This window comes from Rousettus aegyptiacus, unplaced genomic scaffold (genome assembly GCF_014176215.1).
Source record: "Rousettus aegyptiacus isolate mRouAeg1 unplaced genomic scaffold, mRouAeg1.p scaffold_m13_p_3, whole genome shotgun sequence".
NCBI lineage: Eukaryota > Metazoa > Chordata > Mammalia > Chiroptera > Pteropodidae > Rousettus > Rousettus aegyptiacus.
This window is the reverse complement of record NW_023416306.1, coordinates 82,203,774-82,229,041: the sequence shown is the minus strand read 5'-3', so window position 1 is coordinate 82,229,041 and position 25,268 is coordinate 82,203,774. Positions and strand designations below refer to the sequence as shown.

Below are 25,268 nucleotides of genomic sequence, written 5' to 3'. Positions count from 1 at the left end.
AGCCAGCAGCGCCCGACAGCAGGCTGATCCCAGCACAAAGGGGCGGAGTCAAATGCCTGACCCCACCCCGCCCCTCCCCCGCCCCGGCGCAGCCTTTCTGGCTTCTGCGCTGCCCAACGTGGGTGCAGTGTCCACCGCCAGGGGAATGTTCGCCAACCCTTCCCCGGCAATTCCACGGGAGAACCCGGGCGGACAGGAACGAGCAGACTTCTGATCTTCTGTGATCCGCAGCAGTCCTGGTCCCCTCTCAGCACCTAGGATCCACTCCCCCAGCCCGTGAAAGTGTTGACCTAGAAGTCGGAGAGGACCTCTCCGAGGGTACAGACAAGTCTACCACCAGGCAACCTCGCTCATGGCCAGTTCAGTGGTATGGCCCCTGAAGGCTGTGCTTCTCAGAGGACAGACTGGCCTGCATGGACACCACTCAGAGCCTATAAGCAGGACCAAGATGCGTCCCCCTACGGTGGACGTGGGGTGTGTGTGTGCGAGGGAAGTTGGCTAGGGCGCAGAAGGTCGATGAACTGTGGTGAGCACTCAGCACCCCATCGTTGTTCTGTTGTGAGAACACTGATCATTTTTCATCTTGGCCTGGCTCCCTCCCCTTCTTCCTCTCCTCTCCCCCTTCCCCAGCCAGCAGCCTTCTGGGCTGCCTCCCCCCAGCCAGCTGGTGTGTGCTCAGAAAATCCAAACTCATTTCCACGTGAGTGGAGGGGGATATAATTAAGAAGCCCCCTTACCCAGACAGAAAGAGAAGGGAGCATCCTGTGTGCCCAGGACTCACTGTGGGGAAGCAGGGTCAGGCCAGCTTTAGGAGATCTGCTTACCAGGTACATAGGGCTAAACTACTGCAAGCAACCTGATGACCCTGTGGTGCCCCCCCTGCGGAATCCAGGTCCAGTCCTCTTCAGTGACCTGAGCGGCCAGGCAACTCTCCCATCAGTTCTGCCCAGAGAAGGCCAGACTTTCCATTCACCTTGGCCTGTGCCTGAGGGAGCCACAGATGGGAAATCCACTTATGCAGTGCTTATGGGCTGTCTCTCCCCAGGTGGACTGCACTGAGGAGACAGATGAGGAGGTAGCAGAGGTACATGTGGGCCTCCAGGACCCACAAACCTAGCTGAGCTTGATTCACAGACTGCAGACACCAGCTAAGACAGGGAACAGGCTGCCCTGGCCCCAGCCCCAGTTCCAGCCCTCTGCCTTGATCCACAGCCAGGAAAGTACTGTTACTTTCCCATTCCAATTTTTGTTTCCAGCTAGCCCCCTTTCGTCCCCCAGATACCCAAACAGGCCTAAAGGTGAAATCAAGATGCCTCCAGACAGTGCAGGGCTAGGTCCCGGCAGACTCTGTGGGGCCTACAGTTTCATCATGCTCAGAGGAACACTGCCCCAAAGAGGGAGGCTGTGGACAGTCCAAGAGCCCCTCCCTAGGCCTGCACCCACACCTGTGGCTCTGAAGCTAGCAGCATGTGTCTGCCCAGGCTAGCCTCCAAGACTGATACTGTTTCCAGCCCAGGGCCTTATCTGCTGAGCTCTATTGCCCCCAGTGTCAGCCCTCTTTGCAAAGGTAAGCAAATTAAGAAATCGCCTGCCCCTGCCTTTAAGAACTGGGCATTCAGAACTAATGATAACACTGCCCATGCGCACAGCAACTCACAACACAGTCCACTCTGCCTACATTCTCGCTGCAGGCCTACATGCTCTCCCTCAGTGAGAGAGCATAACCTCGTATTAGAGAAGGAAACCGAGGCACAGGGAGGGAGAGGGATGTGCCCAAGGTCACAGCTAGTTAGAGAAGGGCTGGGATTTGAGCTCAGGCAGTCTTCCCGGGCCTATACCCTTCTCTTCTCTATCCTAATACTCTCAGTGCAACACACCCTTTGCTACTGCCTCCTGTGTTAGGCTGGAGTCTGGATCCAAATGGTCGTTGGAAAGATCCAGACAGGGCCCAGGTTACCAGGTGCTGGGCTGAAGGGCAGGCCAGGGGCTAGGCTCAGCCTCCCAAGCAACAAGGCAGCAGATGGAAATGGACTGGGGTGGGGGTGAGGGAGCACTGCTGAAGACCATCCCACCTCATGTCCCAGGGTGGCCCGCTGGCTGAGCTCCTCCACACCCAGCCCAGCACCTGCTTTACCACCAATGGGCATCCCTGAGCCAGCCAATCTAGGGGCAAAGGGCCAGGGCCAGATGGTAGCCCCACTCCTAGTTGGCTACAGGCAAGCCAGTGAAGGTGAGAACCGAGCACACAATTTGGGTAGTAAGTACCTCCAAAGAAGGAGAGGAAAGCTAGAATCTGAGCATAGAGGGGAGCAAATACCCCTCTATGGGGTGGGGAGAGCACAGAACTAGTGTTTGGGCATGGACTCCCTGTCTGATGCAGCTTAGGGAAATCAAATCAGAATGATGCAGGTGGTGATGGGAGACTGCCTGCCTCATTGGAGGCTTGGGTAAGGGCACGATCCCCACTCACAAGGATAGAACTAGACCAGCAGAGGAAGCAACAGATGTGGATGCTGAGGGAGAGGTACATTCCTGCCTCCCCTTCCCCATAACTCCATCTATGGAGGCGTGCAGGCAGGAGACTGAGAGAAAGAAATGATGTGGAGGCTCCTACTTAGGAGAAAAACACCTTGAAGGGGTCTTCCCTGCAGGACAGCTAAGGCATAGCCAAAACCAAAAAGCACCCATGTGGAATCAAAGAAACAGACACACACAACCCTGAGGTTCACAGCCGCAAAGCTGCAACACTGGCCCTGGGAGCCCTGACCAGCCTTCCAAACAAAGCCTTTCAGAGCCCTACTCAGAGCATTCCTCCACTCTTCAAGCTTCCTCTAAATCCCTCCTCAGCCCTGAGTCCATGGCTGCAACTGGTCTTCAAAAGAGTGACCCACCCTTAGCAAGAGGTCTGTGGGAAGTGTAAAGATGGAGGCATGAGGAGCCCAAGCCCACAACGGACCTTCATGCTAGATCCATTCCCGCTATGAGGCCTGAGAGCTTGGTGCCCACATAGGCCTTCTGGCTACTATCAACAGCAACTCTCTTACTCTCCCCACATCACCATCGCCCATTGCATGGGCAGAGACCTGGAAAATCCTGAGAGTAGTAAAGCAAGGTGGGGCCGGGAATTAGAGAGCACTGGGAGGGCACATGCCCTGTCTACAGGGAGTTGCTATTCAGCTCCAACCCATGGGGGCAATGGAAAATATACCCAGTATGACGGGCAGTTTGATTTTTCAAGAAAAGCTGAAAATTGAGTTTTTGTTAAAATTCCCAGTTTTAAAATATTGGCAAATAATAGAAAAGTAAGATGTTTATGGATATATAGGTCACATCTGGAAATTTCACCTTACTGTGTGTTCACCGTGTGCAGGCAGGTAACTATCTCATAGGCAAGAGCATGGCCACAACAGCCTTAGTTACCACTGTATTCCGCCCAACTCTTGGAAGACCATGTCAGGGCTTAGGGCTGAACCAGGCAAGGTGCACAGAAGAAACCCTTGTAGACAAAAAAGGGGCCACATACTAAACCTGACAACCTCAGGGGAGGCCTGCTTGGCAGGCCTTACAAAATCAGAGACCAAAAGTAACCACATAGGATAGTCTGAATATAAAAATTCTTAACTAAAGGCCAGTCATGGCAGGTAGTCATGTCCTAGGCTTGTAGCTTCCTACGTAAAGGTCAATCTCTAGTTTAAATGAGCCTATCTCCTGTCTTTTTGCATCTAACATAACATATCTTTGAAATGTCAGAGTAATCTTTTCCAGACCCCTCAGGGCACAACCACACCAGGGCACAAGACCATAGAACCCAACATTGTCATCTTGTTTCCCACATACCATTTCTATGTGCTATAAATGTTAATTATTAACTATCCTGTACCCACCAGTGTAAAAGAAGTATGTGTCTGTTTTACCTTTTATCCAATCCGATTACCACCCGCTTGGCTTTCTCCTACTCCCTTAATCTACCACCAGTGGATTTCATGTAACCCTTTTTGCATCTCCTCCTTTTCTTCTAATGTATAAAATAAGCTGCAAAAGTGCCATTCTCCGGAGCCTTTTCTCAATCCATTGAGATTTTGCTTCCTGGTAATCATTGTCAGCTTGGCTCAAATAAACATAAAAATTTTCTACAGGTTTGGACCTTTCTTACGTTGACACCCTCCTCGGCCTGCACAGGCCACTTCACTCCTCTCAGTGCTCTGCCCACCCCTAAACCTCTACCAAGACGTTCCCCTCAAGTGCCTGCTCTACCACACCTATCCAAGCCTCCCTCTTCCTACTAGGCTAGCTCAGAGCCACTATCTCCTAATGTCAGCTCAGCTCACCTTAAATAAAAAACTTCTCAGAATTTCCACCACCCTTCCTAGCCCTGAGGGTCAACACTTCCCAGCAGCATCCCATTTCTGCAACTGTGCTCTCTCCTAGCCATTCTAGATGCATTTTTATTTGTTCAACCCTACCCTTAAATTGCCAAGATCAGAGTCTGGTGAGCCAAGTAGGGAGACAAAATGTAAAAATCTACAGGAGGATATTCAGTGATGGGCAGAATAATGGCAGAGAAGGGACAGACCTTTTCACCTCCATTAGGGCACTCAGCTCACCTAAAAACATGACAGGACCACCCATGGCTTCCAGGGGACAGCCTAGTCTTTAGACTCAAAACTCTGCCCACATGGCACTGCGCTTGTGGCAGGAACGCCACCTGGTGGCCATTTCATCCAGAGTGGGTCTTAGCAGAGACTATAGATAAACCTTGTACATACAGCCAAGCTTTTCTGGAGACAAACTCCGCCCTCGACAGCACCCCCCCCCCCCCGCCCCTCCTACACCCCCAATCCATCTCTGAGCCTCCATTCTCAAGAGCCCAAGGCCTGCAGCAGAAAAGGATCTTGTGGGAGTCATGTGGAACCCATCTAGACTAACAAGTCGCCTGACTAGATATGGCTAGAAGGCCAAAAATCAAGCCCTAGCTGGGCCTCTGACTCAAGTTAAGCAAGGGCCCTGTCCCAGTCCAGGCCTCCATTTCTTTGTTTACAAACAGAAAGAGGAGCTAAAACAGTTCTTCTGGTCTATCTCTTATCTAAACCAGATATAAAGCTTTCTCATTCTACCTTCCACATTTCCCTATTTGTAGGTTGAAATAAATATGCTTTTAAAACTATCTCCACAGGATAGAAGGTATCCCAGGATCCCCCCAGCTCTGATGTGATCTTCGGGCCTGCTGGAGCCATTTGAATGTGAAAGAGAAACACATGCAGACACGTGGTCTCCTACAAACAGTTCACTTTTTTTCATGGATACAGAGGTCCAAAAAGCCCAATTCTTGAGATTAGAATTTTCAGAGGTCATTCAGTCCAACCTGGGAGGCCTTCACCACAGCCTTTACATGGAGGTTGTAGGGCCTCTGTTCACACATCGCCACTGCCAAATGAGCTCGCTTGCAGCAGCCATGCCATCTTGTTTAGCTCCAACATAAAGCCTCCTCACTGGAGGAAGATACCCAGCCCACCAGAGATCCTGAATTTGTCCTCAAAAGCCACAGAGACCATGTCTAGTCCCTCTTCCTGAAATAGAGCCCTTTGGGGATTTCATGCCCTTCTAAATCTCTTCCAGGGTAAATAATCCCAGTTCCAACTAGGTCCCACATGGGGCTTTGCTTGGCCTAATTCTGGTTGATTCCTAGGAATCAGTCATGTAACAAACTTCTACCGAGATCTCTAAGGTGCTAGGCAGTCCAGTGTGTGTCCGCCTCTTTCAAATATCTGGTGTCAGATCAGAACACAATACCTAGAGGAGAGGCTGAGCAGTAAAGGGCTGGAAAGACAGACTTCGTTCCTAATTACAACTCCTCCAAAGGTACTGCCTTATTGAGCTGAGGCATCAGGCTTTTAAATCCTGTTCATCTTAAACCAGGGTCAACCTTGAGCAAATTCCCACCCGCCAGTAGTTGCTTCATGGAACACTGGTTGAAAAAAATTGTTTGAATATGGGCCCATGAGAAGAGATAAGACTCCATTCTGCATGAGAGCAATTGTTTTTCTGGTTCCCGTCCCTCTTGTTAGAGTTGCCTTATCAGGATCCTGATCAGTCATCCACAACATTCATCAGTCCAGCTCTAAGTGCCCTGGCATCTTTAATACAAAAATTGTCAATATCCACTTACATAAATTGAGGGAAATTTCAAACAGGACACAACTCCAAGTGGTGAGGCTGTCTGTGGAAAAGAGATCTAAACCTGTCGGTCTAATTTAGACTCTGATTCCCCTCCAAGACTTAAGCTGCCACTTCCAGGAAGGATGAGCAGTGAGAAGACTCTTTAGCTCCTCTGAGTGGCTTACAGGACTGCTAGCCAGGCACGAGGCCCCAGGTGGGTACGCTGATGGGATTGTGCTGTTACAATCCCACCCAAGCCCTGGAAAGGCGAGTTTCCCAGCAGAGTCACATCCTGTTAATAGGGAGCACTCACTTGTAAATGGAGACAATAATTTCTACTTCTCAAGATAACTCTGAATGCCTAGCTCAATGACTGGCACAGAGAGGGTGCTTGATAAATGAGCACTACTGTGCCGCATTGCTGTTAGCCACTTCTGCCAAGGTAGAGTAGGACAATGTCTGAGTCTCTGCAAAAGGCATTTCAAGCATAGAGGAAGCTGAATCCTGTTACCAGGAACTGCAGAGCCTATATGAGCAGGACAGGGCCAGAGCCAGGGCCAGCACAATGAGGGGCACAGCAAAGCTGACCTAACCCCAGTCCAGGGCCAGAGGGGGCTTGGAGAGGTAGGGTAAACAGACAGGGGGCCTAAATAAACCCCCCAACATCCTCACCATTTATTGCCAAAGCCTGTGGCAGAGGCAACAAGAGGCCACGTTAAGGTAGGTCTCTGAGAGCTTGGTCTGAGGCCCAGGCCAGATGGGGCTGAGGCGAGGAGCAGAACTAGGGCCCATGTGCCCAACAAGCTGTGCCAGCCCAGCCAAATTTGAGTTATATCAGGAGAAGAGATCTGTTCAGAAAACTCACCCATCCCTACATATTTGCATATTCTATTTCAGGGTCTCTTCCTTTTTTTTTCCCCCCCTTAGCTTCCTAGAAAAGTTCTCGTGATCAATTCCAACTTCACCTCTGCTGAACTACAAAAGCTCACTCTCAGTCCCCTCTCTCCTCCAACTACCAACTATGTCCCCTCCAACCACCCTCTCAACACCAAGTTTCTCCAGAGTTCTCCCTGCCTCCCCCCCTCCACAGCCCTCACTTATTCGGGCCTCAGTTGGGCTCTGATTCCACTTAAGCACCTCCCCAAGGTTACCATGGCTCAAGTCAGCAGGTCCAAGGTCAACCCTTCTGTTACTAGGTTTCTCTGTGGCACCTCACACCACCGACTATGTCTTCGCGATCCAGTTCCTTCCACTCCATCAGCTTAGATGACTCCTGCTCTCACCTTCCCAGAAGCAGCAGATCCTGCCCCCTTCATTAGTCATCATTTCCTATAATGTCATTAATGGGTGTCCCTTTTTCCTTTACCTTTCTCTGAAAACTTGAATTCCCTTCTCATGACCCTGGCCCGATCTTCAAAGAAAAACTTCCTGATCATTATTTCCAGCCTAGAAACATCCAACTATCTACAAAACATCCCCACATGGCTATACCATAGCACATCAAGCTCAACAAGTCCCAAATTGGTGCTGCATTCCAAATTCCAATCCCAGTCCCTTGTTCTTGCTGAACAACCATCTTCCCCCTCATATCCTGCCTCTTTCCTCTTCCTCTTCCTCTCAATCTCCCCCCCAGATCTAGTCTGTATTTCACATATCACATCCCTCTTCTCCTCTCAGCTCCCCTGCTGCAGCTCTAGTCCAGGCCCCTACCACATCCCATCTGAAGGCAGCAAGCCTCCTAGCCCGTCTCCCACTCCCAGCCTCACTGTCCACAATCCAAGCTCCACACAGCTATCAGATTATCACACACAGGTGTCCAGACCCCCACTGCCAAGCCTAAAGCTACCCACAGGGTGCTTTTAGTTCTCATGACAAAGCCCAAGCTCCTCAGCCTACCTGATCCTCAGACCCAGCACCACCCCACTCCTTACACTCAGAAGCCACAGGCAACAGTGGGAAGGGTACCAGCTTTGGTGTAAGGCAGACCTGAATTTATAAGACCAACTTGTCTACTGCCTAACCATGAGACTGTGGACAGACGACCTCACCTTTCAACCTTAATCTCCCCATTTGCTAAATGGAACAAATAGTAGTATATTTATCTCTCTTGATGTGCTATCACCAATTCCTAGTCTCTCTCCCTCAAACTTGGCCCACTCTCCCACTATTCACACACAGCAGCGAGCAACCTTTCTAAAGTACAAACTTCTCTCCCCTGATTCAAATTCTCCTGTGACTCTCCACTGTCCTTAGAGTAAATCCAAACTCCTTCCATGGCTTAAAATAATCTAACCTCTGTCTACCTCGCAACCCACAGCCTTGACACACAGGGCTATAGAAGCCATGTTCTCCCAGTACTCAGCCAACCCAGCATGTATACCTTCCTGCCCAATTCCTCCTCACCCTTCAGGTCTCGGCTTAGACGCTTTCTCCAAGTGCATGCACACACACCCTAACCCAAGTTAGTTCCCCTTCCTATGAGCCAATGACTACAGGACCTTCCTGGAAAGGTTCTCATCAGGCTTTAGTATAAACCTCAGTTTGTCTGTCTTACCAATAAAATGGTTCTGTGAAAGTAAGGACCCAGTCATGTTTACGTGGCACATGTTTACGTGAATGTTTGTTGAAAGGGTGAAGGGGACAATGGTGAGGAAGGAGTCCTTGGCCCATGGAAAGCCCCCGGCTCAGTGGGGGCACTTATCAGACTCAACATATATTATTTAAAACATGGCCACAGGAAGCAAAGCCAACTTGCCAAGGCCCTGGAGGAAAGAGCTGACAAAGAAGGGAAAAGGAAACTGTGGGGACAGCTCAATTCTGGGAAGCAGTATAACTGAGATTTAGGGGTCAGTTCCAGGGACAGGGCAGGGTTACTCAAATGTCCCTTAGCATAATGGGGCAGGGGAGTGAAGGAGACCCAGTCCCTTTGAAGACAGTCCCTGAGGGTAGGGTGGGAGTTGCCACAGAATGGAAACCAGTTCTAGTCTGGCTGTATCATGGGGATGAGAAGGGCCGTGTCAGCCCCATTTGACCAAGGCAGTCCCATGAGGATTGAATTGGCCAGGGTTTCCATCATAAGCAAGCTAAAAACATTGGGTTCAAAGACAGGGCTTCCTGGTCTTTGCCCTCAACCACAAGGAGGTAGCTGGGCTCCAGGCAGCCCACTGAGGCCCAAAGAGGCCCGGCCCCAAGAAGCCTGGAGGGCTCAATATGAGTTTTCTCAGCCAGTGCAAACACCTCTCAACATTAATTCTAGGACTGAGAGGGAAATGTAAAGAGGCTTCACATTTTCTACAGGAAGAACAAGGTGCTATCCGGGCCATTTCTGAAATGGTGCGTCCTCCTGAGCATCTCCCTTGAGGAGTATCACTGATAAGCTGTAGGTCATCCAGAGACAACAAGATATGCTGGGGACTAAAATTAGAGAACAAGTCAAGGGACAAGTGAATCATACTGGTCTCCTTAACTGAAGCCATGCTAGTGGAACAGAGTCAGCAGGCTTGCTCTGTGTGCTCCCTCTTGGGGCAGAAAGGGGGCTAAGGAGTAACCGTTGGGGAACATAGGGAAGTAGGTAGTCCTTGTAAGTGGTAAACCTTTTGTCCCAGATGACAAACAGAAGCCAAATAGCCATGACTGCAGATGCTGTGGATGGAACACCTGTCAAAGGCATAGGGCAGGAACAGACCTCTGAGCAACTTTCTATTAGTAGAAACATCATCTGAAGGGAAGGATTTTTCTCCCGACAAAGTACTCAAAGCACATGAAACCCACTCGCTCAACTTGGACACGTCTGCAGCACAGCAGGGAACACTATGCCAAGGCGAACAAGAGCTCAGGCAGATGGAGCAGCAGCTTGGGGTTGGTGCCCTCTCTTCAATATGAAAGCTGAGCCCTGTTCCTGTTGGTGTTGTTTAGTATTGTTATTTAACTGCTCTTGTATTTACGCCTTCGGGACAGAAAAGAGGGCCCTGCCTCCTGGCACAGCTCAGAGGCCTAAATTCTGGCATCATTACAGAACAGGCATCTAAGAATGCCTGGTAAGACTAGGCTGGGGGAGGGTCAGGAATCTTTTAGAAGCCTTTGGGAGGGGAATATGTAGAAGGTAAGCTGCCCCTATCTGCTCCTCTGAAAGTCCACCTGGCTACTCCTCAGAAGCACAAACCTCTTCTGGCCATTCCTGTAACACAGGAGGCACCCTGGAGATTGGGCAGCAGCCTTGCTCCAGCCTCAGGCACATCCTGAGGATGCCAGACCCCAAAGCACCAAAGGGTCTGAGGACTATCACTGGAAACTTCTCTCGAAAGAGAATGTGGGCATCACGTAGAATCCCATTACATGGGTCTAAAATTCTCCACCCAGGGCCCAGAAGCAAGGACCAGGTGTTAGCCTTGATGCCACCAAGACCCACACACCATGCTTGCTCCACTGCCTCCATGAGCATGGATCAGCCAGAAAGGCCAAGCACTGGACAAAGCAAAGGTCAACCATGAGGTGTATTGGAGAAAGGAGAGATGGGGCACCTTCGGGAGTGCCTTCCATGGGTGGCTGCCTTGGCAGTTTTCTGGGGGTTCAGAAGGAGTGAGGAGTTCACGGGGCTCCTCCGGCAAAGATGAGCTCCAGGGCTGCTTGGATGTCCCCCCCAGTGGCCTGCAGGGCCCGCAGACTCAGCTCATCGTCCTGAATGCCCATGTCACGGAGCTGCTGCAGCTGGGGCTGCCACTGGCTCTGCAGAAAGACAGGACCACGCAGAAGCCATTAGTTGAGATCCAACGGAGACTCACTTAGGTCTATCATCTCAGGGGAGAGAAAAAGGTAGGTTCCTACAGCAAAGTCGCTGATAGGAAGCTCCACAGAACACAGGGCTTGTAGGAAGATTACAAGAAAGACTAAAGGTTTAGAGAACAAATTTTAAAAGGTTATCCAATAAAAAAAAGGAAAATTATTAATATAAGGTCAAAAGAAAAGGCACAAATTACTCAATGTCTAAAGTTCAAAAGATTAAATTACTTTTTTTACATATGCGCGCGCGCGCACACAAACGCAAAAGGGGCAAAGGGAATGAATTTCAAAATCACTTTTATTTTTTGGCATGATGGTGAAAAGTCTTACTGCCATCCATTTCCATCCCTGTCTCAGATAAGCAATTTTATTTTGAGACAAACACATATATCCCCATATTTACCCTTTCCTTATATTCCCCTTCTACATCCCACACCCTTTTGTTTTTTAACATGCTCAATGTACCTGGAGATCTCTCTATGCCAGCACATAAATAAGTTTTTAATAACTATAATATGCCAACCCATGGATGTCCTAAAATGTACCATAACTGGACTATTTTAATCTTTTGCTATTGGAACAACACTGCAGTGACTGACTCTGTACAAATGTCATTTTCTTCACGCATATACATCTCTGGGATAAACTCCGAGAAATGGAACTGCGAGGAATTACACAGCTTAAGGGCCATCTGTACTTCATATCTGTGAATAGTCTGTTCACGGCCTTTGCCCATTTTTCTATGAAGCTGTCGCTCCTAAATTGCTAGAATCTCTACATATCAGAGAGGTTTTGCCCATTGTCTGATACATTACAGATTTTTCCCAGTTTGTTGTTAGTATGCAAACTTTGCCTGTTTTTATTGTTTGGTTCGCTTTGCTATGCATAAATTTTCACTTTTATGCATTCCAAAAGTACCACTCTTATACAAAGACTCCTGGATTTGGACTTTAAGTTATAAAAGGCCTTCTAAACTCTAAAGGTTCAAGGAAATTAACTTATATTTTCTTTTATACTTTCAAAGTTTCATTAATATCTCCTGAAGGAGGTAAGTACACAACTTAGGAAAATGATGTGTTCAAACTGTGGGAAAGAGAAGGCAGTGGAGAAGAAACACAAATTCAGGGAGGCAGGCAGGTAAGAGTGAGAATGTGAAAGGCTTTAAAAACCCACACAAACCAACTCAGGCTCAGTTTACAGGCCAGACGAGGCCAGTGAAAGCTCCAGAGCTGGAGAGGAGGGTGAATAGGTTTCTAGCTGGGGAAGATAAAGGAACGGAAAAAAAAAAAAGCTGTCCACAGATCCTGCTCCCGTTCCACACTGCCCACCTGGGCCACACGGCATAGACAAAATCACACAGGCTTCAGCCCTGTCTCTACCACTTCCTGGCTTATTGACCCTGAGCAGGTTCCAGACATGACGCTCATCCCCAGGTTTACTGTGGAGCAAAGGAAACAGTGAAGCAGACAGCTGCACACAGAGTCCTGCAATAAAACCTGATCCCTTGGGTCTTCCACTTAGCTGCTAAGGTGACCAGATGGTGTCGCTCCCTGCTTAAAACCTTCCATGGCTCCCTATGACTGCTGGATCAAGTCTAATCTCTTTACCCAGGTACTCCAGGCCCCCACACTCAGGCCTCTGCTTAAGGCCTGTTCGTACACGTGTGTACATGTGTGTACGTGTGTGTGTGTCTATACGTATAGCAGGAGAAAGTAGTCTTTTGAACTTTAGACATCGAGTAATTTGTGCCTTTTCTTTTGACCTTACACTAAAATTTTCCATTTTTTTTTTTTTTTTTTATTAAATGAACTTTCAAAATTTGTTCTCTAAACCCTCAGCCTCTCTTGTAGTCTTGGCTCCATCTCAGGATCTTATCCACGAGGACGCCGCCTTCGGGCCTTGTAGTTCTGAGTATGTCACATGTACCTCCACACACTCGCTCAAGCGGGTAGTTGCCTCTGCCTGGATACCATCCCTCCACCCCAAACGCCCCCTTCCCTGCCTGAATAACCTCTAACTAATTCTTTTGACAATCAGCTTAAACAATCCTTCCTCAGAAAAGTTTTGCCCGACCTAGGCCCTCATGTCAAGCCTGGGCAGGGCTTCTCACCCTGTTGCTCCTCCAGTGCAGTAACTGCCTGAGCCCCCCTGTGGCAGAGATGAGGATGGCTTGTCTCTACCCCAGGACCTGGACCCAGGCCTAGTAGATAGATGGTCAGTGCTCAGGCAATGGACATGGAATGCATGAATTGACCAAAACTGCCACAGGTATCCAAGCCGGGAGGTCAGTGGGGTCAGGCCATGGTCACTGGATACAGAAGGTGGAAGGGACAACTGCCTTTGCTGGGAGCGTCCTCCTGTTCTACTGCCATGACCCAGCATTCCCAGTGGAAAGGCCCTCCAGAGAGCAGGAAAAGAGCTCGCTATCCAAGGAAACCTAACTGGGAAAGCCGCATAAACACCAGGAGTAGGGAAGACTGACCTGAAGGCTGGGTTGCCCAGAGGCCTGCAGGGCATGCTGTAGGGCTTGGCTGAAGAGATCATTGGTGATGGGCGTCCCTGACTGGACACCGGAGGACATTGGGGAGGTCCCCGAGGAATGGCCCTAGAGACAAACAGTGGTCAGGGCTGCTCTCAGAGTCATCTCAACCTCCCAGCACACACCCGCTGCCGTCACATCACCCCCACTGTGTCCCTGGGGCGCCCAACGACTGTGTCCCAACAGGGGCCTGCATGAGACAACGGCTCCATTCTCTTCCGCTCCAGGGAAATGGAATCAGACCCCGACCTAGCCTAGGACCCCAGCACTGGAAGTGACGGCCTTGGGAGTTGCAGCGACCATCACTGGGAGTTCTTAAGCCTGTGAGGCCCGGGCCCTGTCAGGGATGAGGAAGCGCACTTTATGTGAGGGAAGGTTCTCCTGAACTACCAGGAGGAGGAATCGATCAGGACTGTGCGGCACTCCAGACTTCTGAGCCCTAAAGGCAAGTGAGGGGGAAGTCGCCCCAGCCCAGCCGCAGGCGCAGAAAGGAACCCGCCAGGAACCAGGCAGAGTTCAGCTCAAACAAGACCCAGCAGCAGGGTCAGCAGGGGCAAACCCATTCTACCGCTGGGGAGCCTCTTCCGCCCTCTGTCCATACCTGGGTGCCAGGAGTCGGTGTGTGAGAGCTGCTCTCCGGAGTGCTGGCCAAGGCCAGGGCAGTGGCCAGCTCGCTCTGGGTGATGGGCCGAGGTCCGGCAGCTCCACTGTACCCCAGGGAGGCTGGACGGGAGCTGGGTGTGCTGCTAGAGGGTGTGGACCTGGCGCTCTGGAGAAGGGAGGCACCCGGAATCAGGGGAGTGGCCCTGTGATGGTTCCAGAGAACACCACCCCTGCTGCTCCAGGTACAGTTCTTGGGGAGACTCCCCAAGCTGCCAGGTTCAGAAAGCAATACTTATGACGCAGACTTGGCCACCAAAGGGCCTGTGACCACCTCCCAGCTTGGACACGCCAGGTCCCAGGGAGGGGCACCTCCCTGGCACCACGTTCCCCAAATGGTGCGGAGGCCAGTAGGCAGCCAGGCCACTTACTGGGTGAAAGTCATCCTCATCATCAGAGAGCCCTTCAAACAGGAAGCCACCTGGAGGAGGGAGAACAGATTTCAGGAGGAAGAACAGGAAGGCACAGGCATAGCTCCAGAATCTCAGCTCAGATACTTTCCAAATTCATATTTTCATCTCTCCCCTTGGAAAATTACAGGACAGATGCACTCCCTGACTCAAACCGAGAGTTCCCGAGGAACACCCTCTGCCAGCGCTATACATAGCTGCTGAGTAAAGCATTTCCTGGGCCACTGCCAGGTCCTGTGGGGGCCTCCATTATGTTCTCCTGGGAGTTACCTGGCATGTCCCGGTAAGAGCTGGAAGGCATGCTCCGGGAAGAATTGTCAGTCCCTGGTAGTGGGGTGCTGCCTGCCACAGAATGCAGAACCAAGACAATAGCATTGACTAGCGCTGGGTGAGCAGGTACCAACCTGGAGGAAGAGGAGAAAGAAATCCAGGGTGAATAAGAATACCTTTGCCATGACAGGAGTCTGGTGCCCCTCACAACTATCAAGCCATCCGTGCCTGACCTTAATTCCCTCAGTTCAGCACCTCCCTCCAGTTGGCTTTGTCTTCCTGCTGCTCTGCCACAAGCAACAGTGGCAAGGCCTTCAGTCCTGAGATCCACTGCAGATAAATCCTTTTCCTTGGTATAATGGGACAGGACAGCCTGGGAGGCTCAAAGGTCAGTCTCTGTTCTCAACTCCATCACTACTTGCCTTCCTAGGGGGTGGGGTGGAGCTGTTTCCTTCACGTGCAAAGTAAGAGACACAACCTCTGCTGTCCCTCTAACTCTAAAATAGGGATCTACATACCTGCTTCACATCCTTCAAAGGCTCCTTCATAGCTACTGAATGAGAGATAAACTGAGCCTGGCTCACAGGCCACTTCCCTTCACCTCCACAGCTCCACATGCTCTGGTTTGTCATTCCCCCAGAGCACTCCGTTCTTTCTCACCTCCTGACATATTCAGAAGGTAGACTTGGAAGTAGACGAGGACTGGGCTCCAAGAGCAGAAGCCAAGGTGACAATTAAGACTTCTGGCCTAACCAAATAAGGAAAGATAAGGTACCCTTTAATAAGATATGTATACTTACGTATCAAGCATGTTAGGATCCGCGAAGACAGAAAAGAGGTCCTTGTCCTGGAGAACCCCTAAAAAGAACAGGGCCCAACTCAAAGACTGGAAATCTAACCAGATCCAGGAGAGAGATGGGGCTTTAGACCTCAGAGCAACGAGCTCAACACAGACACAGGATCACAAAGCAGCCCTTGTGAAAGTGGGAGGAACAAAGCACCAAGCAGCACAACCGGTGCTCTCCATCTTGTTCCCTGCTCACCACCTCCCCCTGCACTTAAGTCACATACTGTGTACTGACATGCCAGCTCTTTTCCCCATATCTCTGGGTTCTTCCTTTTCCATCAAGGTAGGCAGGAAGTCCTCCCTAATGGTGTGGTTTGGGCTGCTGCCCTCATTTGACATCCTCATAGTCTCATTTATGATGTTAGTTAGGCCATGATTTCTCTGAGGGGCTGATAGCTCTTGGAGGGCTGGGCATATGGAACACATCTTGGTTGTTCCCTCCCCCACAAGAGCAGTGATTCTTCAAAAGATGGTCAGAGTCTCTTTAGGGTAATTGCCTTCTTCTGGTTTCTCCTCCTCAAACTCCTATTTGTTCCAGTTCAGTCCTGCACTTACCAAGAGCAATGGGGTCACTGCTAAGGCCTGGAGTGGCCACGACAATCTGATCCAGAGACTCTTTATTGCTGAGCATCTTAAAGACCTGCAGGAGAAATGGGGAGGGCTGAGCACTCCAACCATCTCAATCCACTCAGTAAATACCTACACTCTGCTGAAGTACTTCCTCCCTCTAAGTGCTCGCATATACACCACCACAATGGAACAATAGCCCCAGGAAACAGATGAACCTCTTTCTTCTCTGAGATATGACTATACTGGAGGACAAGCAAACAAATTTTTTAAAAAAGCAATATCACACTAAACCTTCAATCTCTGGTCTTTCCTCCATCTACAGTCTTAATGTTTCCAAAATAAAAGCTCTCATTAGAAGCCAATAACAAAGGTACTCTAGGTCCCAAAAGTCCTTTTCAATCTCCGTACAATTATAATTTCATATTCATATATATATTGGGAAGTTTGCAGCTGTATTAATTTTGTGTGAGAACTCTCCTACAGAAACATATCAGTGCATTTCCCAGTGAGGAAATCCAGGTAAGGAGTGGTGGGCAAGCAGTTCAGCCAAGTTCAAAGAATAAAGCCCAGCGGAAACAGTACGCAGATCTTTCGGCTGTATTTATATTCATTCTGTGAGGCCAATATTAGGAGAGGTTACATCATTATTATTAGAGGGAAATCAGCAATATCTAGCTGAGACAGCCTCTTTGGGGGAAGACAGGGCTCTACCAAGACCCGCAGACACGGCAAACTCCCCAGGGAACTCTTGGTAGCTATGGCAACATGCTCCCAATCCCCACCGTATACCACTCTCCAGCATTCACACTTTCTCCTGCAGGCCTGGCAAGTCTTAGGGCAGGGGGCCGCGGCACACACTCACCGCCTCCCTGTAGGAGGAGCTGCTGTGCAGGGCAGTGTGCAGCACCCGGAACTCCCTCAGGGCAGCCACTTTGTCCACAGGTTCTGCAGACAAGACAGTCGGTTACCTACAGCCTGGGCCCTACACCTGCTGCAGACACACAGTATCATTTCAGCATGTGTCCAGGTGCAGTGGGGTCCCTCATCACCCCACTGAGACTGTGAGTGCCCACTGAGAAAAACCCATTTACAAACAGGTATGAAAACTGCGTTCTCTTTTAAGCATCTTCAGTAGATGATCAAAGTCAAGTTCCAGCAAAGGGAAATATTACCACATGAAAGAAGTTGCTCTGATCAACATCCCACTGCAGGAATTCTAGACTTCTTATTTGAAAGGAGGAAGGTATAACCAACTCAGCATATTTGTTTGCAGTGATTTAAAATATTAAGTGCTGTAAGTCATCTGAACAATATGGAGCTACACTGACACAACATGTTAAAAGAAACAGAACACAAAGTTGTATGTGCATTCTCTAATAAAATTACATAAATGTGTCAGTTTGCCTGGGGTTCAAGTCTGGACAGGACAAAGGAAAGAACAGTATTTAGTCGGGTGACAGAATCCAGGGTAATTGTTTTCTCTTTGATATTTTCTTTCAGACTTCTTTAATATTACTTTGAATTAAAAACAAACAAAACAAAAAAACACAAGAGGGACCAAGAAAACACACTGTGCTTCGGGGGTTCTTAACAACTTTCTTCACATACTTGATACCAAGTGTTTCACTGAGACTCAAAGCTCCCTTTTGATCTTTGGACACTATGATTCATATAAATGGGCAAGTTTAGCAGCTGTCTTAGTTTTACTTGGTTGCCTGACTACTGGGACATCGGCCCATTTCATAAGTGAAGAAATGTGGATAAAGTAAAGGAAGGGAGAATAGGCAGGAAGTTCACCCTGGGTCACACTTTTAAAAGTGCAGTTACCCTCACCTAGGACGTCTACTTGTGATTGTCTAGACTGTGTACTGTCCAACTCCCAAAGCAAGGTGAATGGCACCTCTGTGGTTCTGTGCAGAACCACATCCTTACCTATAGCTCTAGTTGTGAGGGTTGTCTCTTTTGAAAAATATTCACCTTAAGCAAATTACCTAATGTATTCATTCAACGAACATGTACTATGCAACAAACATTTATTCCATCCCTGGTTTTGGGCAAAGCACAGGGAAGTGAAAAATAGAGGAACTCTTAGGACAACAGGAGAAATAAGATTAAATCAAACAAAAACTATACAATTACAAAATACCATGCTGAGGACCTCAGCAGAGATGTTGATCCCAGCTAGAATGCTAGGAATAGGTGGACAGCTACTACTAAGAGGGAGAGCTAGGACACAGAGCTGTCTCCCAGGGGAGACCCTTTGAGAAGCTATTTAAGGTAGGGCAGATGTTTACTAGAGAGAGAAGGTAGCCCAAGCTTAAGCAAGAACTTGTAAAGGCATGGAAATCTAAAATAAGTTGCTTTGAAGGATCAGCAAGTATTTTTTGTGTGTGTGGTTGGAGCTTAGGGTACACATCCCTGCTCAAATAGCAAGCTAAGGAAGACCCTAAAGGGATCTGCAACCCTCCATGGAGAACTACCAAAGGGATCCAGGTGGGTAGGGAAGGTCTGACAGATTTGCCTCCTACAGGCACTAATCTAGTGGGAGATCAAGAATGTGCTTCCTTTTGGAAGAACACTCAAGGACAGAATACCTAAGATGCCCTCACGACACAGTTTCTTTTCAAATCTAGAAATTTATTTTCACCTCCCAATAAAAAATCCATCTGTTTCAAAAATAAATCTCCAGGTAGAAGGAGGGAGGAAATATCTTAAGCTGATAAGCAGCTAAGAATTATTGTTGTCTCTATTAACACCTTTGAGCCAATCTTACCCTTTGGAAGTGGGAGGCAGCTAGCCCAGTGAAAAGACAAGGGCGTGTGAGCCAGGAAAACCTGGATTTACCTCCCAGCTTTTGCATTCATTTTCTAAGTAGGTGACCTTGAATAAATACCTTTCTAACCCTCTTTTTCTCCATCTATAAAATGCTAATGTTACTTATCCTGCAGGGCCACTGTAATGACTAAATGAGATATCAAGGAGAAACAATCTGGCTGGGACAAACAACAAATGTTACTTTCCTTCTGTTAATGCCCTCTAGCCAAAGATGGGAGGGGCTCACTCACAAATGCACAAGTTAGATCTACTGCTCCTTACAGAGAAGAATGCACATCACAGATTCCGGAAGCATCTCAATAAGAGGGTGTTAGAAAGGCCTTACGTGATTTGGACTTTGGCTGGGTGACTTGGGGGAAGTTTAAAGAAGTGGGGTTTTGCTTTGGATTGGATACTATCAGGAAGTGGGTTGATCTTATAGGTATCTTAATAACTGTTATGTAGAAGGAAAACTAGAGCATGGCAAAGATATAATTAGAAAGATGCAGCAGTCACTCATAATAGCCAGGAGAGGGGAATATTTGGTCTTTTTGTGGTTTAGACAACGTTCAGGTTATTGTCTCTGTTCGGAAACGAGAAGGTTCTTGTTCTTGTCTTGATTCATTACAGTCTCTGAGCAGCATAGATGCTGGTGATCTGTGAAACTGCTCATGTTCCAAGGCCTAGATGAGAGCCAGGCCAATCCTTGAATATCAGTGTTTCTCTTTCTCACTTCCCATCAGAGTACAAAAGATCTTTTTCTCCTTTATGTTTAGAACTGAAACGAGGATAAATTTCAATCTGACAACCAGTTATAGCAATCATGAACATTATAAAAGTGTCAAACTGCCAGTTTAACAAAGCTTATCTTTTATATAGCCTAGCTTCACCCTTGGGGAGGCTTTTAAAACACAGATGCAGAATTTAAATTATCAAGTCCAAGCAGCACCTTTTATTAATAAATCGAAAAGGCATTAGAAGCTTTGTATGTTTTCTCCAAGAGCTACTTTAACACTGTTCTAATATTTTCAAGCTTCAGGAAAATAAATGATGAGTATAGCAGGACGAATGAGCTGACTGAACAAGTCACCACCACCTGAAGCAGTTTGCCAGATTTGCTAGCAAGAAAAAAAACAACAGCATTAAGAGTGCGAGGAATCCCCGCTTTTTTCTAATGAGGACAGTAACAACAATAACAAGATAAAAAGTTCACCGAGAAATAAACTGTTAACCTAAAGGGATTTAAATAGACACATACTTCCCACCCCATTAAAACATTGGATAATGAACTTAAAAAGTAAGAGAAAAAAATCACCATTCATTAATGGTGTTGGCAGAGAGAATATCAAAATTGCATTTTGCTTATTTATGTGATCTAACGTAATAAGTAATAAAGATATCTTCTACTACCATTTCAGTAAATCACTCCTTTGGTCCATCCACCCGGGCCTCTGCCTCAAAAACCCACAGACCCTTCCCTTATAGATACTACAGAAGCTCTGCCTGCCTGAGTAAGGCCAACCCTCACTCACCTGGTTTCTGATCAGGCTCAGGCCAGGACTTACGCAGAACATGGACTGTGGACCCAGGTTGAATGCCATAGAAGTCAAGGGTCTGGTCATCTTTCAGTTTCCGACCACAGTAGATCAGATCTAAAATAAGAATTGTCCATTTATATTTTACTCCTCAAAATAATTTAGATGGTTTCTGTCCCCTAGGAGCCTTATCTTGATTAGACAGATAGCTGTAGAATGATATAGGCTTTAAAAAGTACACTTATTTAAAAAATACATTTTAATAGCAATTGTTAGCAAGTATAAACTCATAAAATACAGAATGTATAAGAAAACTCTAAAGCTTGTTAAGATTGCTCAATTTAAATGGGAAAATGCGACAGCAAAAAAAATGAGCCCAGTGTTTTTATGACTGAAAACACACTTTTTGCCAGTTGTATCCCTTAGCTATTATAAATTATCTTTATAACTTAATTGTTATATTTAATTCCCTTTTCTCCTTCTAGAATGCCCTTGCCATCTTCCTTTCCTTTTTTACTGCCTTCTATCTAACCGAACAACCAAGCAGACAAAAATCCTTTTAATTATCCCTTAAGACCCATCTCGAAATGCCATATACTGGGGGGCTTTCTTTGACCAGCTCCTCCTTCCCTATCCTACCCCAAATTCTTGCTCTTTCAGAGAAAGAATTCAACAACGTCATAGTTAAGGAACTTTGATAAAGTAGTTCAGTATAATGCACTACTGTAATGGCAACCAATAGTTTTATTATATGATTTGTGTTTCTTTTAACCCAACAACATTCACTCCCCTGGAGTGTTAATATTATGAAGCAACAAATCCTAAATTCTTAATTTGCCCTTGAAATTCTTTTACTATCCTCCTCAAAAGAGATCAGAGCAGCAGCCCATCTCAAAACTACAGACTCACCAATCAGCTCAGGGTCCGGAACTGACTCCTGGAGTTTGCCAGCAATGAGCTGCTTCAGAAATGAAATACTGTAGCCCCCCAGTGAGTATTCTCCCAGCTCTGTCTCTGGCAACCGAAGAATAGACTTTGGGGCAAGTGGCTGGTCAGCCAGTTTCACCGCCAAGTGCCAATCTGAGAGAGACATCCTCTCTCTTTCGCGCTCTCTCTTTCTCCCTGTAAAGGAACATAGCAGCCTTTGTGGTTCGAATACAGACAGCCACCCTACTCCACCCCACCCCACCAGGAGGTTGAATGAGAGACAATTCTATGTGACGCTGCTGGAAAAGCGCAGGATATAGCATCAGAAGGCCAGAACTACTATCTGAGGTCTTCTCTTTTACTCATCCAATGATGGACAACAAGGAACTTCAGCTCTCTAGGCCTCAGTTTCTCCATCTTTAAAGGTGTAAAAACACCATCCCACCTAATAAGAACTTTGTGATGTTCAAATGAGATCATCTAACCCTCTCTCCCTTACGTACATTCATTTGATTTTCTTCATCAACTCTTGCTTGAACTATACAAGAGCTTTATAACAAGTTCCCTGACTCTTGCTTTTCCCTATCAAACATCCATGCTGCCACCCAACTCATCATTTTAAAATAGATCTGATCAAGTCACTCTACTTAGAACACTTCCAAGACTCCAAACTACTTCTATGAATAAGCCTAAACTCCACAGCCTGGCTAACAAATACATTCACATCTGTTCCCTCTGCCAGTCTTCTTGCCACCCCTACTAAACCTCCATTCAAACAAAGCTCCCCCACTTTACACCTCCCTCATTTGTTAACTCTGCCTGTAATTCCTCTTCCCTCTTTGGCCTCTTAGCAAAACTTGGCAAACTCCTACCAAGACCAAGCCAAATACCACCTCCTCTGTCCCCTCCCTCTTTCCTCTGCTTGTTCTCACATTCCTTCACGGCAAAGGGTTACAAATAACTATTTATTCCCAATCTCATCCCATCCCATTCTTGGAGGTCCTTGAAAACAAAGACTAGCATTTTTTCCCTTTATTGCTCCAGTGTCTGGCACATATGGGTGTTCAGAAAAAGAATCAGAAATTCTGAGAGCAAAAGAATCCTGCAAGGCAAGACAAGCTCTTGTTATGATCATGTCCTTGCTTGCAGAGGCCTCCAGTAGGGATGAGGATAGAAAGGCTGTGAGGTTGAGGCTGCCCAACGGACCCTAAGCCATCCTCAAGGTATCTCCCATCTCCAGGTTCATGACAGGGGAGGAAATGGGTCTTTTCATATCTCATTTAATCCTCACACTCGTTCCCTGAGGCAGGCATTATCATCCACATATTACAGACCGTGGAACCGAGACTCAGAAAGGTGAAGTCACGGGCCCAAGGTCAGAGATAGCTAGTAGTGGGGAGCGACACTATCTCTTTGGCGACGACCCCACCACTCCCATGGGACCAGCTAACTAGTCGATACGGGCCGAGCCCACGCGGCCGGGGCCCCAAGCGCCCTCACCCGTCCCGCGGAAGGAACCCGGCCGCAGAGCCGCCGGTGTAAACGCTCACTCCGGTCCTCTCGCCGGAAACCGAACACTCCGCGCTGCATTCTGGGAATTGCAGTTCCCGCTGCTGCTCCGCCCCTAGTTAATAGTCGGCCAGCATGCGGCGCTAGTTGCAAACTTCCGTTTCCGGGGAGGGCGTGGTTCCTGAGCTATTTGAAACACCCGGGCTTGGGCCTCTCAGTGCTCTAGCAGGGGAGTCCTATTTAATGACAGTATTTCCAGGGCTCGAGTCGCGAGAGAGGCCAGGTGTGGCGTGTACAGCTCTGTGAGACTCCCGCGCCATCCTGGGAAGCATGCAGAGTCCGTCGGTCACGCTGCGTTGTTACAGCACGTGGGAACGCGGACTGCCCGGCCCTCAGCCAGATCGCGGACCTCGATCCCTTCCCGCTCCGACCCTTGTCTCTGTGGAGGGTCTTTTCCTTAGTGGCTTCTTCAGACATGCCCTTGCAGTCCTCACCGTGAAATCGGGTGCCCTTGAGTGAAGTCCGCCTCTTTGTGCTCCACAGATTTCTCACGGCGAACGTACCTATGCGGGCAAAGGATGACTATCCACCAAGTCTGGTGCTGGTACGCCCCCAACGTTCAGTGCCCCCAACGTTCAGTGGTGTGTTTACGTAAAAGTCATTTATAGGATCAGTTTGGGGCGGGGAATTTCCATTGAATCCTCAAAGAGAACTATATATTTTAGCTACCCAGTTAGAATTGGATTATGTTTGCACAAAAGTTAGAATTAGCTAAATATTGAAGAGGGGATATTTCTGATTGAACTCTACTCAAGGAAATAAGTGAATATAAGAAAATAATGAAGTAGATCACAGTAGCTAAAGGCTGATCCTGTGTGCCCAAATGTAAAAGCATAACTTGAACATCCCAGTGTATTGCTTGGGACTAGGGAAACAACTGAGCAGGATAGCTTGATTGAGGAGAGCAGACAAACTATGGTCTGGAAGGCCTATCACTGGAGGCCAGTCACTCCTTTGCTGCTCTGTTATGTGGAGAGTTTCATAATATCTGTCACTCTGTCTTCAAGCTCAAGTTCAGGTTCCTCGTGGCTGTCCTAAAAGTGCCCCCTTCCCCATCCTACTCACCTTTAGATAAACCCGCCCTTTCAGAAATCTTAACTATCCAGTCCTCTCTAGGCTCCTTCCTATCTACTTAGGTACTTCTACCTGAACCCCATAATTTAGTGTTATGTTAAACTTTATTCATTATTGTGCCTTAACTGCCTGCAGGAGAAAGCAGGGAACCCTGTCTTTATTTTGTTTTCCTCAGAGTGGATCTGAAATAGGTGCTGGTGAATTTCTCATTTTGACTGATTTCATTATACTCTCTACAGGAGGAATAAACAATGACTATCTTGTACTTCACTTTATTTTCAGCAGCTGACCAGGGCGTGGCACATAGTAGGTGAGCAATAAATGTGTTGCATGAATAATTCAGGCCAAAACTATCTACTAAATATGGCTGTCTTACTCTAGCTTGTTGCTCCCAGGAGAGGAGGTAAGCCTAAATTCCAAGTCATTGCAATGTTCAGATTCTACAGAAAATTAGAAGCCTAGACACAAAACAAAGATGGGTGACCAGAGAAGCAGTAAAAACAAAAATGTCCTGGCCCTGTCCTTCAGATAGTTCACATTTGGAAACATTGATACTCTCATCAACTGTCTATGAGACAGTAGTAGACAATTATTAAATAAACTTTCAAGAGATTATTCAGGCCAATCAGTAACTATTGGAAAACAAATGATAAGAATGTACATTTGCATTTTTAAAATAACTTTTTTCTGTTTATAGAATTAATATGGATATCTGGGTCTAACAAGATGGCAAATGAAAATCATCTGTAAATACTCCTGCTACAAGCAAATATGTAAAGTAATACATGTATAAAAATCATGCTTTTGAGCCATGCTTCTCTTACTCAGGCCCACTTCTATGTCGGATAGTGTACTTTCCCTTCTAATAAAGCTTTTCTTTTCTGCTGTATTTTGGTGTCTCGCTCAATTCTTTGTTTGAGACATCAAGAACTTGGACAACACTCCGGGAGAGGATCCCAATGCATCAGGAGAGTATCCTCACTCGCTGGTAACACTACCACTACTCAGGTTTACTTGAGCTAACAAATTCCAGAATCTTCCTGAATGTGTTTGCTGCAATGTAAGAGTCAGCTTAAGAATTCTGATAAGGACTCTGCGGAAAGATGGCAGAGTGAGAG

At 47.5% G+C, this 25,268-nt stretch overlaps 1 protein-coding gene and 1 long non-coding RNA gene across 3 annotated transcripts; one reads left to right on the top strand and one right to left on the bottom strand.

The window, feature by feature from the left end:
• Window positions 1–9,799: 9,799 nt before the first annotated feature.
• LOC107510542 (ubiquitin-like protein 7) lies at window positions 9,800–23,110 on the bottom strand. 2 transcript variants are annotated; one of them, XM_036217576.1, is made up of 11 exons: window positions 23,008–23,110; window positions 21,490–21,702; window positions 20,578–20,697; window positions 17,094–17,176; window positions 16,217–16,301; window positions 15,615–15,672; window positions 14,815–14,948; window positions 14,506–14,555; window positions 14,076–14,243; window positions 13,418–13,540; window positions 9,800–10,881 (listed from the first exon to the last, which is right to left on the bottom strand). In XM_036217576.1, the coding sequence occupies exons 2-11, from the start codon at window positions 21,671–21,673 to the stop codon at window positions 10,744–10,746; spliced, it is 1,143 nt and encodes a 380-aa protein (XP_036073469.1). In that variant the 5' UTR covers window positions 21,674–21,702; window positions 23,008–23,110; the 3' UTR covers window positions 9,800–10,743. The 2 variants fall into 2 exon arrangements, with proteins under 2 accessions (XP_036073469.1, XP_036073470.1); XM_036217577.1 differs by lacking the exon at window positions 9,800–10,881 and adding an exon at window positions 11,216–12,373.
• Window positions 23,111–23,214: 104 nt separating this feature from the next.
• On the top strand, window positions 23,215–25,039 carry LOC118600367. Its single transcript, XR_004949968.1, has 2 exons — window positions 23,215–24,460; window positions 24,848–25,039. It is a non-coding gene; the product is annotated as an uncharacterized LOC118600367 (long non-coding RNA).
• Window positions 25,040–25,268: the final 229 nt, after the last annotated feature.